General features: G+C 53.4%; 1 protein-coding gene across 1 annotated transcript in view; it reads right to left on the bottom strand.

Annotated features, from left to right (window-relative positions):
* The window catches only part of PTPRN2 (protein tyrosine phosphatase receptor type N2), a gene marked incomplete at both ends in the record, with an annotated part of 672,304 nt that overhangs the window by 46,723 nt on the left and 602,627 nt on the right, over positions 1–22,954 (bottom strand). Inside the window, one exon of the mRNA XM_082845910.1 lies at positions 13,616–13,763. Within this exon, the coding sequence (XP_082702036.1) occupies positions 13,616–13,763 (148 nt within the window). The remainder of the gene's footprint in view (positions 1–13,615; positions 13,764–22,954) is intronic.

Raw genomic sequence — 22,954 nt, forward strand, 5'->3', positions numbered from 1 at the left:
CCCCACGGAGGGTCCTTCAGCCCACGAAGTGGAGCGTCAGGGTGTGCAGGGAACCTCGTGTTTTTCTTGTGTCAAGTTCCAACGCCAAGGCTGGGTGCCCCTGGGCAGTAGCTCATGTAGTGTTTGCCTTTAAATAACACGTATTTGGTAACACAGAGAAAATAAACATCATCGTGGATATGAAGCTATTAGAGCATCATTCAGTACATACAATTCTGTCGTCTAGAGAAGGTGACATACTCGAGATTACAAGAGTGTAGCTTTACAAGGAGAAAAGAGCAAATGCAGTGGAAGAGGGTGTGGGGAGCAGTGTTCACTGGGGACTCACCGACACAGAAACGTGCCTCAAACGGGCAAAACAACTTGACGGGTGTTGAAACCAGACGCTCAGAGGGGATGAAGGACACGTGATCGGTCACAGCGTAATGTGTTTGCTACGTGAATCATCCCCGACTTTGGTTCTGGACTAACCACCCTCCTGCGGTCAGTGACAGCTCTCTGCCTGTTTCCAGGAGCTTTCACGGCCAGCAGGGCACCCCCGAGAGTCCCCGTTTCTCCCACCTTCCTCCCCTTCCTCCGCAAGGTGCAAACTTGAAAATGGGACGCGCCGAGCTCCATCATCTTGTACGGCAGGGAAAGCCTTCCGGCGGCCCCCATACCACCTGCTTCTGCTGCGAGAGCCTGGCTGCAGCCCCGGAGCTCAGGGTTTCCACGGCAGTGAGTGTGTTACCCCAAGTCCAGGTTCCCGGCATTTCAGCCGCGTCCCCCCACTTCCTGCTCCCAGCCCTGGGAGCAGCTCGGCGGTGGGGTCAGGAGAGCACGCACGGGGGCTTTGCTGTGGTTTGTGTCTCTTTCCTTTCTCTGGGAGATTTTACTTATTTACTTATTTTTTGTTTTAAACAGTTCTGGGGCTTGGGAAACTTGGCGAGGCCTAAACTGATTGAACTTGGAAGGTATCGTCCACTGGAGACTGGACGCCATCCTATCCGTCTTATTGAGGTATTAACGTTGGCTTTTTCCCAGTAGAGACAAGACAGGCAAGAAACATCTAGAGACGGGGAAGGGGTTCACGCCTGACATGTTTACCTGAGCACAGGTGACACGGACCAGACGCTGTGGAATGTTCTGAAGGTGTTTACAATGGCAGCGGCCAAAGCCCCCCGCTAAGGTGTGACCAACGATTCAGAAGTCCCCTGGACTCAACGGCTTTGGGGTCCTGCACAGATCTGTTCTTGAGAGACTGAAAACTGGCTGTGGCAGGAAGTTGAAATAAAACCCACGAGAAAAGTCGGTCAGCTCTGACATTCCAAAGCGCTACAAACACTCACCCCAAGATGGAGTTCAAGAGGCCCAGTTTCTCAGTGTATGTGTGTGGGGGCGTCCAGACACGTCAAAGCCAGAGACGGTGGGAGCCGCTCAGAAGCCAGGCCCTTCTCTGAATGGGGACCATGCCTTCTGCCCGCACACTGAAGCCTGGATACACAGAGCAGGGCTTCTAGCTGATTCCAAAGGGTTCCCGAGGGTCTCCCAGGAGCCCCCCTCACTGCAAATATTCTCCACAAGCCCACTTCAGGCGTCGCTAACAGCAGCAGCTGGGCTGCTCCCAGTGTCTGAGAACCCGTCACCCAGGGCAGGGCTGCTGGCCATCGCGACGGGGGGAACCAGGGAGGAGGGCCCGGAGCTTCAGAGGGTGCAGATCACACGCAGGGCGGAGTGGCCCCCTGGTCGCACTGAACAGGCCCAGGACTGGGGGGCTGCCGGGTCCCTCTCATCTCCACAGGGCCCTGCAAGCAACCAGGCTCAGTAAACAAGGGCCAGCTGGATTTTCTAGTTGGAAAATCAAGAAAACGTGTCCTCAGTCTGGGAGTCTCGGTGAGCTTGAACCCGATGGTTAATGGGAAAACCTGCTTTGAGCAGAGACGGAGCCTAAGCTTGCTGTGAGGACAGCTCCCAGCGTCCTGCGTCCCTGCGGGCACCAGTCCAGCCACCTTCATCCCCGCAGGGCACTCTTTCCAAGATGCCACTGAGCCTGGGACAAGGGCTTCCAAAGCTCAGAGTTCTACCTTCCCATCACATATTTCATATTGCAGCAATGTGTTGATTTAAAAATTAACAGTGGGGCTTCCCTGGTGGCGCAGTGGTTGAGAGTCCGCCTGCCGATGCAGGGGACATGGGTTCGTGCCCCGGTCCGGGAAGATCCCACGTGCCGCGGAGCGGCTGGGCCCGTGAGCCATGGCCGCTGAGCCTGCGCGTCCGGAGCCTGTGCTCCGCAATGGGAGAGGCCACAACAGTGAGAGGCCTGCGTACCGCAAAAAAAAAAACAAAAAAAAAAACAGTGAACTTTTTTTTTTTTTTTTTAGTGTGGGACCATCTTGAACCTCCCTCTGAAACACCGGGGGCCATCCCAGAAGGGCCAGAGTCCGGCGGAGGGTCGGCTGATGTAGCAGGGACGGTCCGGTGGACATTTCACTGGGCCGGGCAAGTCTCAGCCATTCTGTGGTTCACTGTTCCTGTTCTGAGGGTGGCTGCTGTGTTCTTTGTGATGCACAGGGGCACACAAGGCTGCCTGGCGGGATTACCGGTTCACTCAAGGTCAACAGCGGGGTGGAGGTGAAGCCAGGGCGGGGCTCCTGAGCAAACAACCCCCCCACCCCCCCCCCACCCCCCCGTGGATCCGCGAATACCGTTCCTTTGTCTTCTCCGCTATAACCACAGAGCTAGAAGTTTTACAACTACAGCGCTTACATTTTAATGAAGAGCTGGGTGTGTCCAAGATCTTGTCGTGACACTTCACTCAGACGCCAGGAAGCAAGGAAATTCAGGTAGTGTCTCCTGCTGGACCTGGCTCTGCAACCCAGTTATTTTCCTCTCATAAGATCCACAGTAGTAAATTTTATCGAGGAGGGAAGGAGAAAAACTCCTACTAAGGAGAAACTTGCTGAATTAACCCTCCGTGCCTGTTCCCTTTCTGAAGCCCTGAAGAATCTGCGTACCGTCCCCGTGTTCAAGAGCGGTGCTTTGAATGTCTGTAGCTTCTCCCCGCCCTAATGTTTCACGTGTATTGTCCTCCTTCTTCCTGGAACACTGTGCCATAGACGGAACAGAGTCCCTTTTCCCATTTAGGTTGAAAACTGAGGCTCTGAAACATCCAGTAACTGACTTGGCAAAGACCCAGAGCTCAGGGTGCAGGCTTGACCCAGCCTGGCCACCTGCTGGCCTGGCGATATTCGGGTAAATGATTCAATATCTGAAAGTGTCAGATTTGTCACCTAAAATGTAGGGAAACGATATCTAACTCCCAGGCTTGTTGTGATAAATGGCTTCTATAAAGTGCTCACGGAAGGCCTGGCAGAGAGCAAGGGATTTAGGAACAAGTTCAAAAGATGACAGAGGGACACACACCGAACTGACAAAAAGCCCGCTGAACCGGCAAAACTCACTGTGTGGCACAGGACGAGTTGTCAGTAAATAAGGCTGGTTTTCATAAATGCCAACGGAAGGAGTAGGTCTAGAACTGCTTCTTGATCATGACGAGGGCAAAGGAGCCTGGAGGGAGGGAGACGCTGGAGGACACTGTGGCTTAACGATTCAGGCTTCTTCTAGCCCGTGCCATGCGTGGCCGGTGCCCACGTTCCACCAGAACCCACCCAAGGAGCGTGTGTGGAGGCCTCCCCCGCCTGTGACATCGTCTCCTAACATGGATCTTTAAGGATAGCATTTCCTTAGCCTCCCTGATCGTGTCCCTCACACTGAGCGCACCGATACGTGTATGAGTCAACCTAGGCGAAGTCATTGATACTGCCGGCGGTAACGCGGGTGGTAACACAAGTTAGGCATCTGCAGAAGCCGTGGGTGGACACTGGCACCTGCCATGGGATTTCTTCATCCGAGAGGTCTGTCAATATTCCCCGGGGGCCCTGCAGCTGTCTCAATTTTCTGTTAAGATTGAGATGAAACCATTACACTGGCTGATGGCACTTCCTCTACTTGGAGGGTATGGCTGGTGCAAGCGTGCGGTGCGTCTGTGACGGGCCAGCGCTCTGCCTGGAGGGCTCTGAGTCTTTCTTGGAGACCCCACACACCGGGCTGTGCTCACAAATGGCCCCAGCGCCACCACTTCCTTCCTGAATTTCCTGGGTCCCCTGACGGGTGAGCAAACCGCAAACATCACCTGAACTTCTCCACCAGCTGTTAACGCCAGACGCATGTTCCCAGCCAGTGACACCTGGAAGCCAGTGACACCTGGAAACGTCTTCATTGACTTGGCCTTGTCACAGCTGAGGCAAAGCCATAAGTGTCTGTATCATGTCTGTTGCAGGACTCTGAGAAGCTAAGTGTACGACACGTTCCTCCACATTCCCAGGAGCTGGAGGATGACGGCGTGAGCGCGAAGCACTTTTGCTCTGAGGCGGTGAGTCCTCCTTGGAGTTCAGCTCACACTTCTTTCCACCAGCGCCCCTTCCTCAGGAAGCCCGTGAGCAAGGGCTCTGCTCCCGTGAAGAAACCCACACCTCAAACCACAGGACCATCAAACGTTTAAGGAGGAAAGCAGACACTCGTGCTCTGCGCCTCCACGGCTCAGTGCCGGGCAGACCGGGGCGTCTGGGGCCCAGGGTCAGCACACCTGCTGGCGCCCCGGCGGCAGGAAGACAGGCTGGTTCCGTCCCTACCCAGGAAGCTGCCCCGCAGGGGACGGCCTACAGCCAGAGGCTCACGGCTGGCTTCCCGGCTCCAAACACGCCCGAAGCAGGTCCCAGAGGCACACGCATGGCCTGAAACGTGGTCTGAAGACTTCATCTCGTGTCTCATTTCTTACTTTCCCCAGCATCTCTGTGGATCTCTCAAAAAGCAATCCCAAAATAGGATCGCCATGCAGCTCGGCGGGTGAGTGGCCGTACAGGCGGGCGACGGGGCTGGAGCAGAGCAGGAGCCCCTGTTCTAACCTCGCTGCTCAGCATGTGCAAGGAAAAGGTCCCTCTGGGCTCGGCCTCCGTGCCGAGCAGAACAGGCCCAAAGGTTTCAGGTGGTGGCCTGGCACCGCCCTGCCAACCACTGAGCCGTCCAGGGGCACCTGGTGTCGAAGGCTGAATTGTGTCCCCCCGAAAAAAAGATGTGTGGGTGCACTAGCCCCCAGGACCTCGGGATGCGGCCTTATTTGGAGACGGGTCTGTACAGAGGGGATGGAGTGACAACACGGTCATGTGGGTGGGCCTCAGCCCGTGCCTGGCGTCCTTATAAAAGGGGGAGTTTGGAATCAGACACAGGCAGAGGAAGGATGACATGTAGACACGAAGGCCGAGGAGAGGGCCTGGGACAGACACCCCCTCGCAGCCCTGAGGGGCCAGCCTTGTCATATCCACCCTTGTCCTGGACCCTGGCCTCCAGATGGTGAGGACACAGCTCTGTGGCCTGGACGCTCCCACCCCCGGAGTCGAGCCTCCGTCTGGGCCTGGCTTTCTCACAACGTCCTGTCTGCCCTTTTCACATGTCTAATGTCTTCCAGTTCCCCACGTCTTCAATGATGAGGCTGACCGAGATGACCAGAAAGTTCCTACCAGCTAAAAAATGTTAGCTTTCTATAAGAAAATTAGCCAATAGGTGTGAGATAGCCCCTCATGAACCTGGGAGAGGGAGGGGAAGGAGGGGGAGGGGAGGAGGGGAGGGGGAAGGGAGGAGGGGAGGGGGAGGGGAAGGAGGGGGAGGGGAGGAGGGGAGGGGGAAGGGAGGAGGGGAGGGGGAGGGGAAGGAGGGGGAGGGGAGGAGGGGAGGGGGAAGGGAGGAGGGGGAGGGTAGCTCTGCAGAGAGGTCCCAGCAGCCCTGGTGACTGCGTGGGAAGAGGCTCCGGGACCCAGCCCTGGGCCATGGTGGGTACAGCGGTGACACCAGGGCACCGTCCTCGTGCCTGGAGGGCAGGATGGCGTGCAGCACAGTGTGCAAATGTTTGCTGGCAGCACGCGTGTTGCACACACACAAGAACAACTCTGCATAATAAGAGCAGACACCAACCAAGCAAAACCGTGCCACCTGCACGTTCCACCCAGAGACCATCAATCAACGGACCTCAGTCACGCATCTTCTCTGAGCGAGGGCCTGCATCCCCACTGCCCCCCCCACCCCCCTGAGCTGAGGAGGGCCGGACACATACGGCAAAGGGCGTGGCCTCGGAGGGCCCCTGTCGGGGGCAGCTCACACATGTTGAAACAACGTGACACAAGTCTGTGTTCTATTGAGCACAGTGTTGTCACCAGAAAGCAATCCCGGTCTCCATCTGTGCTGACCAAGGGTGGACAGGGGGTGGACACAGGTGTCACCTTCAGCTGACAGTCACAGCACCTGACGGGGACCCAGGCTAGTATTGCTACACGTCTAAACTGAACTCTAATAAGGAAAGAATTGCTCGGTTGATGGTAACCTTGAGAGAACAGTGGCCAAACCACCTTATAGTTTTGAGTTGCCAAGAAAGAGAATGCTAGGCATTTAACACATAACCAGATGAGGGAATTCTGTTCCAGAGACTCCAAAAGGGCGCTGAGCCAAAGAGATGGGAAACCCTAAACGTCAGAGTTCTGATGACACAGTGGTAAATATCCTGAGTAAGAAAACGAGAAACAGACATCCAAAGAGACCAGGGTGGTCCGCAGTGTGAAAGACCACATACGAAAGACGGAAGCGCGCACGTAAACCAGGATCATCAGAAAGGCTGGCGTCCCGAGTGGGATGGTGCAAAACACACGGGGGATAACAGGAGAGTCTGTGCACCTGTGTTGTTTAAACCGAATGAAGCCTCTGTCTGGTGTAGATGAAATCATTTTGGTAGAAAACAAACAGAAAATCTATTCAATTACAGTTGCGCTGTGGCCATCTCTATCAGAGAATACCTTTTCAAACCAGCAAGGACAGAGAAGAGATAGTTAGGGGGTCGACAGATGCTGGGGGACGATGTTCACGGGCAGGTTCTGGTCTCCAGGCCCGTGACCAGAATAGGTTCTGTGAGTCCTCTGGGTGCAGCTGCAGCGGGTGCTGGCCACGTCCATGGCGTGTCCTCAGTCTGGCCACGGCTGGTTTCGACCTCACTGTGTCCCTGGGCCTCTGGGTCTCAGGTGCGTGACCAGAAGAGGGGAAATAGCGGGTCTGGGAACCAGGCAGTCAGCTTCCCAAGGACCAGGCCAGCCTCCTGACTGGAGAGCTTGTGAGGGTTCCGAGGGAGGGTGGCCGCCAGGAGAAGAGGAGCTTATTAGGATCAAGTCCCGTCGGAAAACCAAGGGGGCTGTTCTAAAGTTACAAAGGCTAGAGAGACGCGAAGTCCAAAAGGCAGTTATGAACCTTGACTGCATCTAATTAACTAACCGCTGTAGATGATATAACTGGAATATTTGGGAGCACTGGAAGATGGCGTGGAATTAGCGGCTAATAGGGGATTACTGATTTTCTTAGTCGCAACAGTGGGGTCGTAGTTACGTAGGAGAAGGTCTTTACTTTTAGCAGACACAAGCTCACGTATTTAGATATCACGATGCCTAAACCCCACTTTGAAATAGTTCAGCCAGTAAAGAAGTAAAGCACACACACCGATCACACACAAAAGGCAAAATACGGAGCGGCAGCTGTGCGGACTCTAGCTGGTGGGAATGTAGGCGATCGTCAAGTTATCATTTCAACCCGAGCATTTTAAAACTTTTGCAATAAGAAGCGTGTGGGGGGAATTATGCCAAGCTGGCGACACTGCTTCTTTGCAAAGTGTCTCTGGACTGGCCGGCAAGGAATCCCCCGGGGTCAGGAGGGCGGGGGGCAAGCCACGTCGCCCCCTGACGCCCCGGCTCGCCTCTGGCTCCAGGCTCGTGGGTGATGGTGTAAATGGGACACTGCACACCTGGCCTTTTGTGCGGTCTGCTGTGCGGGGATCTCCTGGGCTGCACGGGAGGGCGGCAGGCAAAGAGGGGCTCACGGAGCAGCCCCTGGAACGTTCCTTCCCGGATCCGAGTCTGCCTGAGGGGGGCCTTGGTAGGCAGCGCCCTGTATTCATCCCGTTGAATGTGGCTCTGTCCATGACTCGAAGGCAGGTAAAACGTGTTTATAAAACGTGCGGATGGAAAAAGGCTGAGGGTGACCGTGGTGACCAGAGGTCAAACTCCCCTTGACTTTGAACAAGGATTCGTTTATCAGCAGTGAATGCAGAGTTCAATTCCGTATAAGGATGGACGGCTCGGGGCTGTGCCCTGTGATGTGCCCATTGCACGATGAACGGAAACCGGAAACGTGCAGGTCAAGCCCGTCGCGGCCCTTCTGAAGGCTGTGATCGGCCTCTGGGCACAGAAACCAGAGCGGGTTCAGAAGAGGGGCCCAGCCCCGGCTCCCCCTCTGCGAGCAGCATTGGAATGGGACGGGGAGAAGCACAGACACCGGGTGACAGGAGGCTGGATGTCTTACACATCCAGTGGCCCAGCTGCAAGGAAAGGAGTGAGGAGAGGGCAGAAGCTGAACCTGAGTGCTGAATTGTGCAGACGGTGGCGCGGCCCCCAGCCCGCAAGCAGCCCCTCTGCCCTGGGGAGGCTCCGGCGGGGCGCTCCCACAGCCCAGGGGCCCACCTCCAGAGGCTCCGCACATGCACAGCCCCACGGGGAGGCCCGGGCGCCTCCTCCCCGTGTCCCTTAAAAGCTCTTCAGTCTCCGGCAGCCCAGCTTCTGCTGTGATGTAGCAAAGGAAAAGCCTTCACAGAACTGGCTGGATAGTTTCTTGTCGCCACCAACACACCTACAGCCTTCCCAAATCCAGAGGCAGTTACTCAGCTGGTTCAGAGGCCGAAAAAAGGGAGTGACACAAAGACACCCAAGTCAGCAACTTCTCTGGACACTTAGCTTCTCGTGCAGCCGTTTTACGTGAGGGGAAGAAAATCCTGCTTGCCTGTCGGATTTAGGAGAACTTCCCACGCCTGATGGCTAGAGGCTGAGCAGGTCACTCAGATGGGGCTGAACCAGAATACTCGCTGCGGGGGTTCTGCTGGGAGTTGGGAAAAATATGGAAACCAAAGGTTTGTTTGGAAATAGATAGTTTTCTGTGTGTTTCAAGGGAAGCGATGCTTTGTCAAGTACCGTGGGCCCTGGATGTATTTTCGACGTTCCTTCTGTGGAGGTTCGAAGTCTGTGTTCCTGTTCCCGACTCAGAAAGTCTCAGGTGAGTCCACAAAAGCACAAGGGGGTGGTGTCCCGTCAGCACAGGGCACCCGGGCTCGAACCCCAACACCCTCATCTGTCCGACGGGGGGGAGATGCAGGAGGGCTGGGGGGCGGGCCCGGGGCGCTCGGGGGCCGCACTCGATGTGCTCAGCCTGGCCGCTGGCCTTTCCGTCACACGTGGCCCAAGCCTGGTGCCACCAGGTGACGTGGCTCCCGGGAAGAGCCGGGCCAGAGTCGCTCTGACCCTCACCCGGCCCGTCTTCCGGGCAAGGCGGGGGGCCGGGCTGTGAGCTGGGGGAGCAGCAACGCCCGAGAAAGCTGAACTGCGAGAAGCGGCATCACAGACCCTTCTGTCCGTCTTCACGCGCCTGTGTCTTCGGCTACACGTTCTCTCTGGGTTCATGCCTAAGTATTCCTGTGTCTCTGTGTCTCTCCCTTGTTATTATAACTCAGAATCACAAACATTTTTCTGTTTAAGATTGCACACCAAAATAGCATCATATTCCTGTTTTTAATTTAAAAAACAGATGAGCGGAATATTGCATAATTCTTTTTAAAAAGGCAAAAAAAAAAAGAATTTAAAAATTAAATTCTTTAAACTTCTGAGCTATAGAATTAGACCTAGCGCATGGCCAGCCAACATCTCATGAATGCTAGCTGCCTTGTCCTTTGAAAGACAAGTCACTTGTAGCTAGAATCTCCGGGCTGTCAGGGACGGGAAAGTCGCTAGCCCGGCCGCCCTTGAATTTCCCACCAAACTGCCAACTGGGACGTCTTCCAGCCTCAGCTGGAACGGCCCTCGTGTTGGCGGAGGTGGGGGGAGAGACGTTTCGGGGGCAGCAGACGAGCAAAGATGTGGAGGGGCTGGGAGGAGGGGAGCCTGCACGCTGCCAGACTGGGCAGGGTCCAGGTGGGTGGCCCGGGGGACTGCTGACCAGGGAGCCAGGCAGTAACTCCCCTCTCCCGGGTGGAGGATGGACATGAGGAGAAGCGGGGCAGGAGCAGAGCTGCTTCATGGAGGGAAGTAAAGGCAGGAAGGTGGGGTCCAGCCAGGGGTAGGGGGGAGCAGAGTGGGCCAGTACCGTCAGATCCAGAAATGAGGGGCCTCGCTGGAGGTGACGGGAGAGGATAAGGGCAAAAGGAGCAAATGCAGAGAGAGATGGCCCCGGGGTTTCCATCCCAAGCCCCGAGTGAGGCTGAGTGACACGGGTGGGTGCTGCGGGGAGCACGTCGAACACACGACGCTGTCGTGCACACCCCACTGTCCCCGGCTGGGGCGTTGACGTCAGCTTCAGGGAGCGGGGCGCGTGGAGGCCACCCTGTCAACGCCCTACGCTCCATCACGGACCGTTTCTGCGCCATAAGGAGTGAACAGCCGGACAATACGGAGAGGTTTCAGGAAGAGGTGGCGGTTCTCCCTGGTGGAGTTTGGCGAGACCAGTAAGAGTTTAAGTGAGGCCATCGCCGGAGGGTCCTGCCTGGGAAGAGATGCCGGTGGAGATCTGAGGACAGGATTTCCTCTAAAAGTTAAGGAGGCAGGAGTGTGGAGGACAAAGGTGGGGACGCACTTGCTGGGACTGGACCTGCCCGTCTGGGGAGGCTCTATCTGCCCACTTGTCTCTGCAGCGTACTGGCCCCTACTTCCTGCAGGACCCCGGACAGGCGACAACCTAGGTCAGGCTCTGGGACGGCCATGCCGGTCAAGGACAGTGGCCTGTCTCTAACGCCCAGAGCCAGAGTCCAGCCAGGAAGGCGCTTCCTCTTCAGAGCCCTGGCTCCGGCCCACGTATGGCAGGCCCGAGGCTCTGGTCCCCGCGGGGCTGAAGCACCACCCCAAGGCTGAAGACAGGACACCCTACGTGCCTGAGGTCCTGGCCTGTGGACCCATCGCTGACTCGGCACAGACGGAGCCCAGCGGCCGGCCGGGCTGCAGGGCGCGTGGACGGGAACGGGCCCTGTTGTGGTTGGCTCGGTGGAAGGGATGCTTTGAACTTGAGTATTTACCCTACAGGGCCTGACACCCGAGGAAGCCTCCAGGCCTGGGAGCACGCTGGATCCAGGCCGACGGTCTGCCCCCAACACCGCATTATTTAGGGTGTAGTTGGAACACCCCCGCACCCCCTAACCTGGATCCTCTCTGAGGACAGTGGCCACGCTTGGTTGACGGGGTGACCCAGCGTCTGTCAGCAGCTCTTGGCACAAGTAGGTGCTTAATAAACATGTGTCAGTTACTGTCTTTTCTTCTAAACATAAAACTTATAAATCACAACAGCTCCTAGTTTTAGAGCTCTTTAGGGAAAAGGCCCTCAGACGTCACAGAACTAGTCTGAACACTGACTAAACAGTTAGAAAAGACTTACACCCAGAAGCAGCGTGTTAAGATTTTACAAAGGTGTGTAATTCCCAGGCTGGGGCTAGAGCAGCACAGGAGTGTGTCTTTGCTCTCGCTGTCCCGTGAGCAGGCGTGGAGTCGCTGCCACTTGCTACGAGACAGAACATCTGCTGCTGCGTCTCCCAGGCCGGGGGGCGTCGGGATGGCAGCCCGGCCGCGCCTTTGGGTGGTGTCAGGCTGGTCCCCACTGGCTCCACAAGGCTGGGACGGGGCTTGTGACCCCGGGCGTGCTTCCCTGCGAGGGGGCTGGTCTTGCCTGTGAGCCCCAGTGTGGCTCTGCTGAGCCCTCGAAAAGTCAGCCCACAAAGTTCCTCCTGCCGTGTGTGAGGTCTGCACGCATCTCTCCCGTCTTCCGTCACCACGACAGTCACTCGTGCAGTCGGCATTTACGTCAGACACTTTGGTCACAGACACCCCCCAGATCCCCTCCCCCTGCAGGGGGATGTGTAGTAACCACAGCCCAGACCGGCCTGGAACCTGCTAGGACACAGGAGGCTGGTGTCTCTAGTAAAGTGACAGGAGGAGAGGAGGTGCAGGTGGGTGGGAAGACGCAGACTCGGCCCGCCCCTCCTTTAGTCCTCCGTGGGCCTCCGCACCTGTAGGTCACTCGTCACCTCACGCAGTGTGAGACTGCAGGGCTGGTACCTTCCTGTGTCCCCATCTCCTGGCAGTGACTCCTGGCAATGTTGGTGACACACTGTCGGGCTGAAGGCTGCGGGGGCACCTGTGTCTGCTCCTGCTGTGCCCACAGCCTGCCCGGCCCACGTGACTGCCTGTCAACTCCTCATGGCCCTAAGTGTTCAAGGACGACGGTGTGAGGCCAAGTACAGGTGAGGATGAGGCTCCAGGGTTCAGAAACGAGCCTCGCATCCCAGAGCAACAGCAAGTGCTCGCTGGGATCTCTGTGTCCCGCCCGTGGCTCCAGGACTCGGCCTCGGGGCCGGAAGGAAGAGACGGCTCTGTGTTTCGAGGCTGGTGTCGGGGGCAGGCTCAGAGGGTGGTGGTCTCCCTGCCCTTTACGTGAGATGAATGGATGGACCCAGACATCATCATACTAAGTGAAGTAGCTCAAACAGAGAAAGACAAATGCCATATGGTATCACTTACATGTGGAATCTAAAATATGACACAAATGAACTTACTTACAAGACAGAAACAGACCCACAGATATAGAAAACACACTTATGCTTACCAGAGGGCAAGGTGGGGGGATAAGTTAGGAACATGGGATTGACATGTACACACTGCCATACATAAAATAGATCACCCACAAGGACCTGCTGTACAGCACAGGGAACTCTACTCAGTATTTTGCAATAACCTGTAAGGGAAAAGAATCTGAAAAAGAATATCTATCATCTGTCTATCTATCTACCTATTTATTATCTATCATCTATCTATATATCATCTATCTATCATCCATCTATCATCTCTCATTTATCTATCATCTATCTATCTATCATCCATCTATCATCTCTCATCTATCTATCATCTATCATCTATCTATCTACCTATTTATTATCTATCATCTGTCTATCATCTATCATCTATCTATCATCTATCTATATATCATCTATCTATCATCTATCTTATCATCCATCTATCATCTCTCATCTATCTATCATCTATCTATATATCATCTATCTACCTATTTATTATCTACCATCTATGTATCTATCATCTATCTATCATCCATCTATCATCTATCTATCTACCTATTTATTATCTATCATCTCTATATATATCATCTATCTATCTATCTATTATCTATGTATCATCTATCTATCTACCTATCTACTTATCTATCCATGTATAACTAAATCACTTTGCTGTACATCTGAAACTAACATGACATTGTAAATCAACTACACTTCAATAAAATTAAAAAAAAAAAAATGAAGTGAGAGGACGTTTGCTGGCAGAGAGGGCAGACGGGCAGGAGGGGAGGACGCTGCAGCCGCGCGAGCGCAGCGGGAAATCCCGGGGGGCGGGGGCGGCCCATCCCTACCGCCACCGGCCGCCCTCCCGGCCAGAGCCCCGGCGGTACGTACAGGTGAGCACTGCGGGGCAGCGGTTCTTGGGCGCGTTCTCCTCCCTCTGCGCCACGAGCGAGCTGTCGGGCTCGGCCTGGTAGGCACACAGAGCCTCCCACTCCTTCTCCAGGCGGTTCTTGTTCTTCAGGTGGTCCTCCATGTAGGCCTGGAGGGAGAACGAGAGTCAGGAGCGCCAGCCGGGAGGGCGCGGGCCCCTGGCGGTGACGGGACGCCGGGCGGCCCGTGGGGTGCAGCCCACAGTTCCCCTGCTGAAGGGGGGTAGGGCTGGCTCGGGGCCTGGTGCAGGGCCGAGGGCTAACCAGACGCAGGGGGTGCGGCAAAGGCTGCCCCGTGCTTTGGTGGTTGGTTCAAAGGTGGTCACGCTGCGTTTGCCGCGGTGCCAAGGGGGGCGGTGAGAACACCCAGCGACCGTGAAAACAGACGCACACACCGCAGACCAGGTCTGATGCGCCAGCCCAGAGGTGGGATGTGTGTCCAGCCAGGAGCGAGGTCACGGGATGGGCGCAGTCAGGGAGGCTTATGGCGCCGCACTTTGTGGGAAGAGGTTTAACACAGCGTGGGGGAGGGGCAGGCACGCGTGCAGGTGTGTCCGGTGCGGCTGGGGACAGAGAGAGCCCAGGGGCCCTGAATGTCTGGCTGGGCATCCAGGCTCTGAGGTCAGGAGTACGGGAGGTTTGGGAGCCGGGTCTGCCTCTGTGCTTGGAAACACGCACAGGAGGACCCTGCTCTCTGCATCAAAGAAGGAACGTGCTCAGATACACGAAGAAGCTACCACCGTGCTACACGGAGGAAGCGAGCTGGAGCTGGGTTGAAAAACAGGGCCCACAGAAACGTGTTTGTCAGTAACTTCGGTCTGAGAAAGCATGTCAGTTGTCATGCTCTGCACTCAGTCTCATTTTCTTTTTCCCCATCGCAGAGAACCACTGCTTACCAACAGATACTATGACGCAGTAATTGTTTGAAATATTTTCAGTGAAAACTACGGAACACACTGTTTGAAAACTATTGTATTATCCAAGCCAAATCGTGTCCAAGTGGTTTCTCTTGGACAGAAACGGAAACCACACCCTCCCAAGATCCTCCAGAGCCTGGGCCAGGCGCTCAGCCAGGGGTCCCGGTGGGGACAGCCAGGAGGCGGGGGGACCCTGCCCGGCACCATGGCTGCCGTTTAGTCCCCAGATGAGGGCTGCCTATGCGCACAGGCCCCAGTCCAGGGAGGGAGCACAGGTGTCACCAGCGGTGACGACAATCCCGCCACTCGCCACACAGTCGAGGGCAGGGAGCTCAGACGGGGCCTTCGCTAGGGCTGCCCCCGCTCCCGTTTCTGTTGGCACAGAAGTCATTTTTCTTGAAATTGGCTGGCTTTTCTGAACCCACCGGGGGTGCTGCATTTAAGACACTGGGCTGCTCTGATGTGCGCAGCGTCACGTGGCTGGCAGTGTTAAAAAACAAAAACAACAACCCGAGTATCTGACCCACAGCTGCTCTGATCTTAATTTGTCAGGCACTTGTCTGTTGGCAGCGATACTAGGAGAACTGGATGGGGAAACAAAGGCCTCCAGAATGTTCCCTCCACAAAGACTCCCAAGCCAGTGCTGCCTACTCACCTTATTGATCTGTTCAGTCCGGAAATGACCGTGATTTTAAGGAAGAGCATTTCAAAGGACCAACCCGGGTGGCTTTATCGCGCCCAAAGGAAGTAGCGGTCCCATCCTCTTAACATCTTGCTTGTGGGTCTTCAAATATGCCCGCCCAGCAAAACGAAACACACGCGCACACACGAGGCCAGGCCTCCAGCGGTCAGGCACCCCGATGTCCGGCCAAAGCTTACACCCGTCCCACATCACCCCGACCCCTCCGTCAGCCCCCTCGCCCACTCACTCCAGCTGACCACCCGGCTCGGATCATCCCCCGCACTGCTCTTGGCCACCCTGGCTCATCGGCACCCACTCCAGGGGACAGAGAGGCATGAGAAAAGGAAGGACACTCCACCAGACAGTCGTGCCGGGGGTCCCACACTTCTCAGGGAAATGCTGACTACAGCGACTTGAACTGTCTTGTATTATTCACTCAACAAACACCGACTCTAGTCCATGTTGGTCTCTGGTGTGTGTATCAGCGTGCGTGAGCTGAACCAGAGCTCGGAAGCCGGGTGCCTGGTGGGCGATGTTCCAGGGGAGAAGTCGCCCTCGGGGCCGCCTGGCCCAGCAGCTGAGGGCCCCCCTGGCAGGTATGGCTCCGGGAGGGCCAGCGACGGGGCCCTGGGTGACGGTCACATATCCCTCAGCCCCCTGCTCCAGCCGCTTAGGGAACCAGCAGATGGTCTTCTATGCAGAAGACCGAGAACTGTGACCATGAACCCCTTTTCAGGCACAGACCGTGAACCTCAGAAGCTCACCCTCATCAGGAACAGAAACATCGCAGCAGTTCTAAGTGCCCGGCCGCTGCCAGCCCCTGGTGCCCACACAGCTCACAGGTTTCTTTGGGTGGGGAAGAAGCAAACTTAAGGGCACAATCTAGAACATGTAAACACAGAATGCTTTCTTTTGGGACAATCATTATGGAATATCAGATACATATTTCTTGTACCAAAGTTACCCTGATAAGGATGACACTTAAGTTCGGGGAAATACCAACTAGCTTATTATCTAGCTTAAAACATGGTGCGTGCAGGGGTCCCCGGGAAGGAGGGGTAGTTCTGGGTAAAGTGTACAGTCTCAGTGCTTCTGTGGTTACTTTCCCCAAGACTTGTTACTGTACAGTCTTACAAATGGATGTAAAACTGTTTCTGGCAAAACCATTTGGGATCCTCACTTTTCTTTGGAAAATACTCTGTTCACAGAATCCATCATGAATGAATGAGCTTCTTTCAATAAAATGTGATGGATTCTAAAATGATAAACCTTGGCAGGTTGAATCAGGTCTCAAATGTTGTCTGCAAAAGGGGCATCGGATATTATCTTCATTCCTGTAAACTGCAGCTGTTTAAAATTTCACATTTATCTTAACTGTGGAAAGTGAAATCATGCTGCAAGTTGACTTGAATTTCTAAACTTACGGCAAGAAGTATAAACTGGGACTGCAGTACGCAAGCTTGAGTGACACAGGGAGGAAACAGTCGTTACGAACATTATTACTTTGTTTCACTGAGAATGAACTCATCTAAAGATACACTTGATTATATGAAAACTGAGATAAAGTTTTCATCCTCTCAGCACGTATTACTACATTCGTCTGTGTTTGCCCTGCTCCGGTCATTTCAATTTGACCTATTCGTTGTTTTCCTATTGGTATTTTTACAAAACATCACTCACTGTGTTCAATGGACATGATTCCCATCCACGACTGAGGAGCTTTTGCTCTTCATGTTTGTGGATTAGATGTTTTTCTTCTGAGACATGAGAGTATGTTTCATGTTGTCTGTCAGGAAGCTAGGCCTTGGTAGTAAACGAACGTGTTTTATACAAATACAAAACCTGCCACCACAGCTCAATACGACGAGGCCCCTTCTCGTCAAGGGTGTGAGAACAGGTGTAGCGATCCTCCCCAGACACCATCACCGCCCGGAATAATTAGGCAAGTTAACATGAAATTTAAACACGATGCACGTTCTTCCCCCAGACTGTAGGTGTGCTAAAAGCTGACATTTAAAATACTTTCATTTAACGTGTGTGTGTGTGTGTGTGTGTGTGTGTGTGTGTGTGTGTGTGGGGTAGGAATGGGAGGAGGGCTTAGTTTAAAAAAACAACTAACTTTTTATTCCATAAATAGCACATGTAGAAAATGAAGGAAAGCAGAATGAAAACAGAAGCTGCTGATAACGTCTCCACCTGGAGCTAGACAGCAAGGCCTGGGATAAACTCCACCATTTCTGGCACATGTGTGAGCTGCTTTTTTTTCTGTTCTGACAACCGTTGCTTAAGCTTTGGACGACATCAATATTATAGACTTTTCTTATTTAAGTTGAAAAGATGCTGAGATGAGGGTCTTATAGACACAGAACTGCTGGTGTCCTCCTGCTGCCGTGGCCTCCTCCTCCATCCTCCCTCACATCCCCTTTCTGGTTCCTTCACAGGCTGGCATTTCTGGTCACAATACCACCTGCTTCAAAAGCCACCAATGGTGCCCAGATAGCATTGTCCTTTGTCCAGACTTCACTTTACTAGCCTGCGACTCCGTCCCAATAAGAACACGTCCCACTGTTTGAAGCCTCCCCCGTCACCATCATTCTGGACGCTTTCTTCACGCCGATTGTTCTGTCATGAATCTACCCAGAAGTCCAGGTCAGTACGGATGCGTCCTCCTCCTTCACGCCCATCACTGCCTTCTCTCATCTTGCTTTCCTACAACCCACCCCCGCCTCAGACACTAGTTTAAAAGCTGCATTTCCGTGACGTGGACTCCAGTCGGCTTTGTGGGCACCAGGCTCCCCCTCCTCTCATGAGATCACGTGTTCAGGGTGGGGCCCGTGTCGCATGCACTTAGCACACAGTCAATATGTGTTGAATGACTGATCGTAGCCTGGAAAATTCTGTAAGAAATTTGTGCTCCAGGTAAAAATTGTATATTGATGGCTGGCATGCCAAAAAGTTTGCCAATGAATCTTCTGAAACTTGGAAGAACTGCCCCCAAAAGTACCAGAGGACTTTGGAACGTTTCATTAAATACTTCCTGCTGCTTTCCTCCTTTCTGCGTTAGCCAACAAACAGCTTCACAATTCATGTCGACGGGTGGCTCCAAGTCCTGACGTTCCAGCGACAGCCCCAAGGTCGCGGCAGTCTCACAGACCTGGAGGAGCAGCCCCAGGTCAGAAAGCGCTTCTCCCAGACGCTCCTCCTCCTTGGTCTTAACCATCCTCAGGGTCCAGGTCTGGCGCTGTCTCCCTGAGACGCTTCTGTGGACTCCTGTGCCCTCAACGAGTGGCCCTCACTGGGGACGTTCCATGCACTGTCACTCGTGTAAGAAGCCTGTCTTCCCCATGGGTCGTGAGCTCCTGGGGGTTAGGGACCCATCTTATACCAACATCGTCAGCCTGCACAGAGGAAGCTCTGGGATACACAGAGCAGAGCAGGATGAATCGCCAGCACTGTAGCGGGGGGCCAGCCAGGTGAGGGGGATCCCCCGCCATGTCCATGCAGAAGACTCTGTCAAGTGGAGTCAGGGCTCCGCACCAGTTGGTTCAAGTTGAAGAGCTTATACAGATGAGCTATGACAGCTACCCCGGTTCTTAAAGAACGTCTGGAAGTAAGTAAGTCTTTAATGTTGAAGAGCTACTCACTCCACTCAGCTAGATTCTGGGTGACAGGGGTGGGGACTGCAAGGGTTCTTGGCTGGAAGGACGCAGCATTGTGTTTCCATACTCCTGGAGCCCGTCAGGGGAATTTCACTCGAGCTAATTCCAGATGAGCCCCGAGTGCAAAGGTTTCTAAAACCTTCTTGAATTGTGATATTTTCAAGGGCCTAGGTCTGATGTACTTGCATAAAGATAATCCCCGTATCCCGAGGTCTCAGAATATGGGTTTTCCAAGTTTGTAGCTGAACCCGCTGACACTGACCTCGTGACCCCCGACCACACAACACCATCATTTACAACAGGCTGAAGATGGACCTGCATTTCTTCTGAGTTTCTTGCTCCTTGAGGATCGCGTCAGCTTTCACAAGACCCATTTTATGAGCTGTTGACTCAGTCTAAGGTTTTCCTCTTTAATCTGCCTCTCATCTCCGACTTCATCCTCCCAGCTCCGCAGCTCACATCCCGTTTTCTAGCCCATACAATTCGACTGTTTGGGTAGGAAAATGACCAACAGTTTCTGGGGCAGGGGGACCACGTACCGCCTGATGACTTTTCAGGAAATGCTCTCGCGTGTTGAACAAACCACTGGCTTCCACGTTCACTGGAATCATTTTACACAGAATCCCAGAACTTGTGGAACAAAAGTGTTACTGCCATTATAAAGTGGAGACTTGTGTCCACAATTTGTTATTATCACTCAAATACATTCTGCACTGTCTTCTGATCAAATTGTCAGCATCTTCAGGTCAAGAAAGCAATTCCTAGGAATATGGAATCTGGGTTGTGGAGCACAATAGAGTTTGTTAATCACAGGAGCACTTTGTATCTTTGGGAGGTTAATTTTACCCATCACTCACAGAGTCTCTGTGAGTGCCTGAGGGAGCTTTTCCAATAGGAAGGCAACTCTAATAAATGGAGAAGGCGTTCGGCTTGATTCTGAAAGACTTCTTAACAGGGTGATAAACAAAGAGGTTTGGTCCCCACACGACGACTTTTTGGGCAAACCATCTAACCTCACTGACCCTTAATTTACTGCTGCATAAAACCGGGAATCATAGTACGTATTTCTAAGGTGGTTCTGACGCTTGACTGAGTTCATATATCAACTATACTTTGTAACTATAAAGTATATACAGATGGAAGCGATAGTGATTCTCATTAGAAAATCTCGTAATGTCTCTTCTGTATTCTGTGACTACACGGTTCTGGGGACATTGACCATTATCTAATGAAAACCATCATCTAATGAAATGTGATACGTTAAGTCCGCAGCTTGAGTGGAGAACTTGAGGGGCGTCGCCGTGGCCAGACGTTGTGGTCGGTGTGGTCAAGCTTGCTGGAGACTATTCAAGCGATGAGAAGCAATGCCACTAAGTACATAGTTTGTGGTTTCAACACTGCTTCTGATCCACAAGGGACAGTGGTCCTTCTCACAAGCCCGCAGTTTCCTCACCGCGTGGATCTCGCGGATCCGGCCCTGGAGCTCGTCCCTTCTACGTGCTTCTCATCGCTGGTTTAATAGGGAGGCGTTTCCTGACCAGTCTCGAGGAGTCACTGGAAATGCCAGTTTAGGAGATGATGGGCGTGAAGCTGCGCTGCTGAGTTCTGGTGTGGAAAGAGCTCGTGGTGCCGTGTGGGGCTCTGCCCTGGCGCCTCAGATCATGGCGGGATCTGGGCTGTTTCACAGGCACCATTTTACTAGCGTCAACATCAAGGATCAGTTTTCAGGGTCACAAGGAAAGAATCCCACTTACTAAAATCTTCTATTTCACCACATGTAACAAGGGCTTCGGGCCATGACTGCTCTAAGAACAGCTGAGGGCACCTGGCTCCGCGGCCCCCCCGGCCGCCTCCGTGCTGCAGGACAGGCGTGCTGCTGTCCGCCTCCGAATGCTGGGAGGATGGGTCTGGAGAGCTGTGCAAGTTCGTCTGAATCCAGCCCGCAGAGCTGGGATCCCGGCTGCCAAAGTGCTCAACCAAACCCACGTGGGGGTGGCCGCGAGAGCCCGGGTGGACAACACGGTTTTAGCTCTGTTAAAAGGCACGGAAATGATGTATGCTGGCATCTCTTACCGCTAGCAACGAGACGGTGACATACTGGGAGGGGCAAGAGGACTTATTAAAGAGGATAATGAAAATAACCTTTTAACACAAAATACTAGAACTCATAAGGATGGTGGACCACTGCTGAAAACAAGCAAACTAAGATCCAGTTGGCACCATGTCGCACTGCTCAATACAGTTGGAAACCAGTAATGTCAGCATCAAACCGTGTCCGCACAGATCTTGGGAGACTTCTATTGCTTTGTGAGTCTTCAGACGTGAAACAAGTAGAAACTGTCCCAGTGAAAGTTCATTTCACAATGATGCTGCCAGGAACAAGCTTCTTCCTCTGAGGAGCAGGTGTAGTAAAGGAAGGTGGGTTTTTGGAAGATCCAATTATTATTAGGAAAGCGTTGTCTCTATTCCCTTCTCGGGTTGGGTGCCTATTACAACAATCAGACCTTTTGTTGGAGTAAGAATACAGCCATTTACGTTTCCTCTCCTTGTGAGGGGACCATGGGCTGGTGCTTTAACGTCAGGCAGAGTTAGATGAATGCTTGTAAAAGCACCAGTAAGCTGATTCTGCTGCCATCTGGGGAGACGATGACCTTTTTTCCTTTAAAAATAATCATTGTCACCCGTCTTCATTAATACATTGAAGGGAAATGTTTATGCTACATGTTTGAATGCCAAAAGTAAGACATTTAAATTCCAAGCAAAAAATATGAAAAGATGAAAGGAGAAATTAGATGGGGTTAACTGTCTGGGCTTAGCACATATGGACACAGAGACGCGGGAAGGGCAAACTGCTCGATGAAAAAGGTGTTTTGGTTGTCTCTAGATTGCTGCATCTGGCACATTTTAAATGTCATTTATTAATATTATGCATCAGGCAGGCTAAGATATTTGGAATTAGAAATTCAAAGTAGTCCGTTCAAGCTCAAGGAAGGACAGATACGGTTAAATGATCAGAGGGTAGTTTTGCTGTTTCTTAGCTTAGGAAAGATTTGCTTGAAATGGAATCACAAACCACACAATTGTATTCGAAACACCATCTGACTGCAATAAAAATAACAAGTGAAGCTCCGCACCCGGTGGCTCACCCTCTGTTCTCACACCTGCCCAACCTGCCCAACGTCTCACCTGTCGTGGGGCTCCTGGTCTCACCGGACAGTTAGTTAAACACACACTGCTTTACCGCCTTCAAACGAGGAACTTAAGATGCAGAGCAGCTATGCACACATCATATTAAAAAAAAAAAAAAAGGAGGGCTTCCCTGGTGGCGCAGTGGTTGAGAGTCCGCCTGCCAATTCAGGGGACATGGGTTCGAGCCCCGGTCCGGGAGGATCCCACATGCCACGGAGCGGCTGGGCCCGTGAGCCATGGCCGCTGAGCCTGCGCGTCCGGAGCCTGTGCTCCGCAACGGGAGAGGCCATAACAGTGAGAGGCCCGCGTACCACAAAAAAAAAAAAAAAAAAAAAAAAGGAAACCACGCAGACCCAGACCAGGCCAGCTCAGCGCACGGTCCTGCGTTGGCAGCCCTGGGGTCACTTGGGAGAAGTCAGCACTGTTTGGAATCCAGCCTCTGGGTCACGTGTGCTAAGCCTACAGGAGTACGAACGGGAGCAAAGGAATCAGAAAGAATAAATGAAAGACCTTCACGCGGTCTTTTCTCTCTTTATTACATTTCAGGTATCACCTCCGTGGAAATTTGTTTTTGAGGAGGAAACACTCCCACGTGAACTTGCAGTGGGCAATTCGCTTCCCTTATCCTAGTGAATTGGGACGTGGTTAAAAACAGATGAAATTGACCAGCAAAAGCCCCGGGCGTGGGCAGCAGAATTGGCTTCACTGATAAATGGGAATCAATGCCGTTTCTTCCAAATCCTTCCCCCGAAAGCTCTGTTTCTCAAGCTGAGCTGTTCTGAAGACCGCCTAGGATCTTTGCGGGCCCAGCGACCCCTGAAAACTGTTCTCACGCTGCCTCAGCGTGATTCAGA

The sequence above is a fragment of the Leucopleurus acutus genome, assembly GCF_964270905.1.
Source record: "Leucopleurus acutus genome assembly, chromosome: 9".
Taxonomy (NCBI): Eukaryota; Metazoa; Chordata; class Mammalia; order Artiodactyla; family Delphinidae; genus Leucopleurus; species Leucopleurus acutus.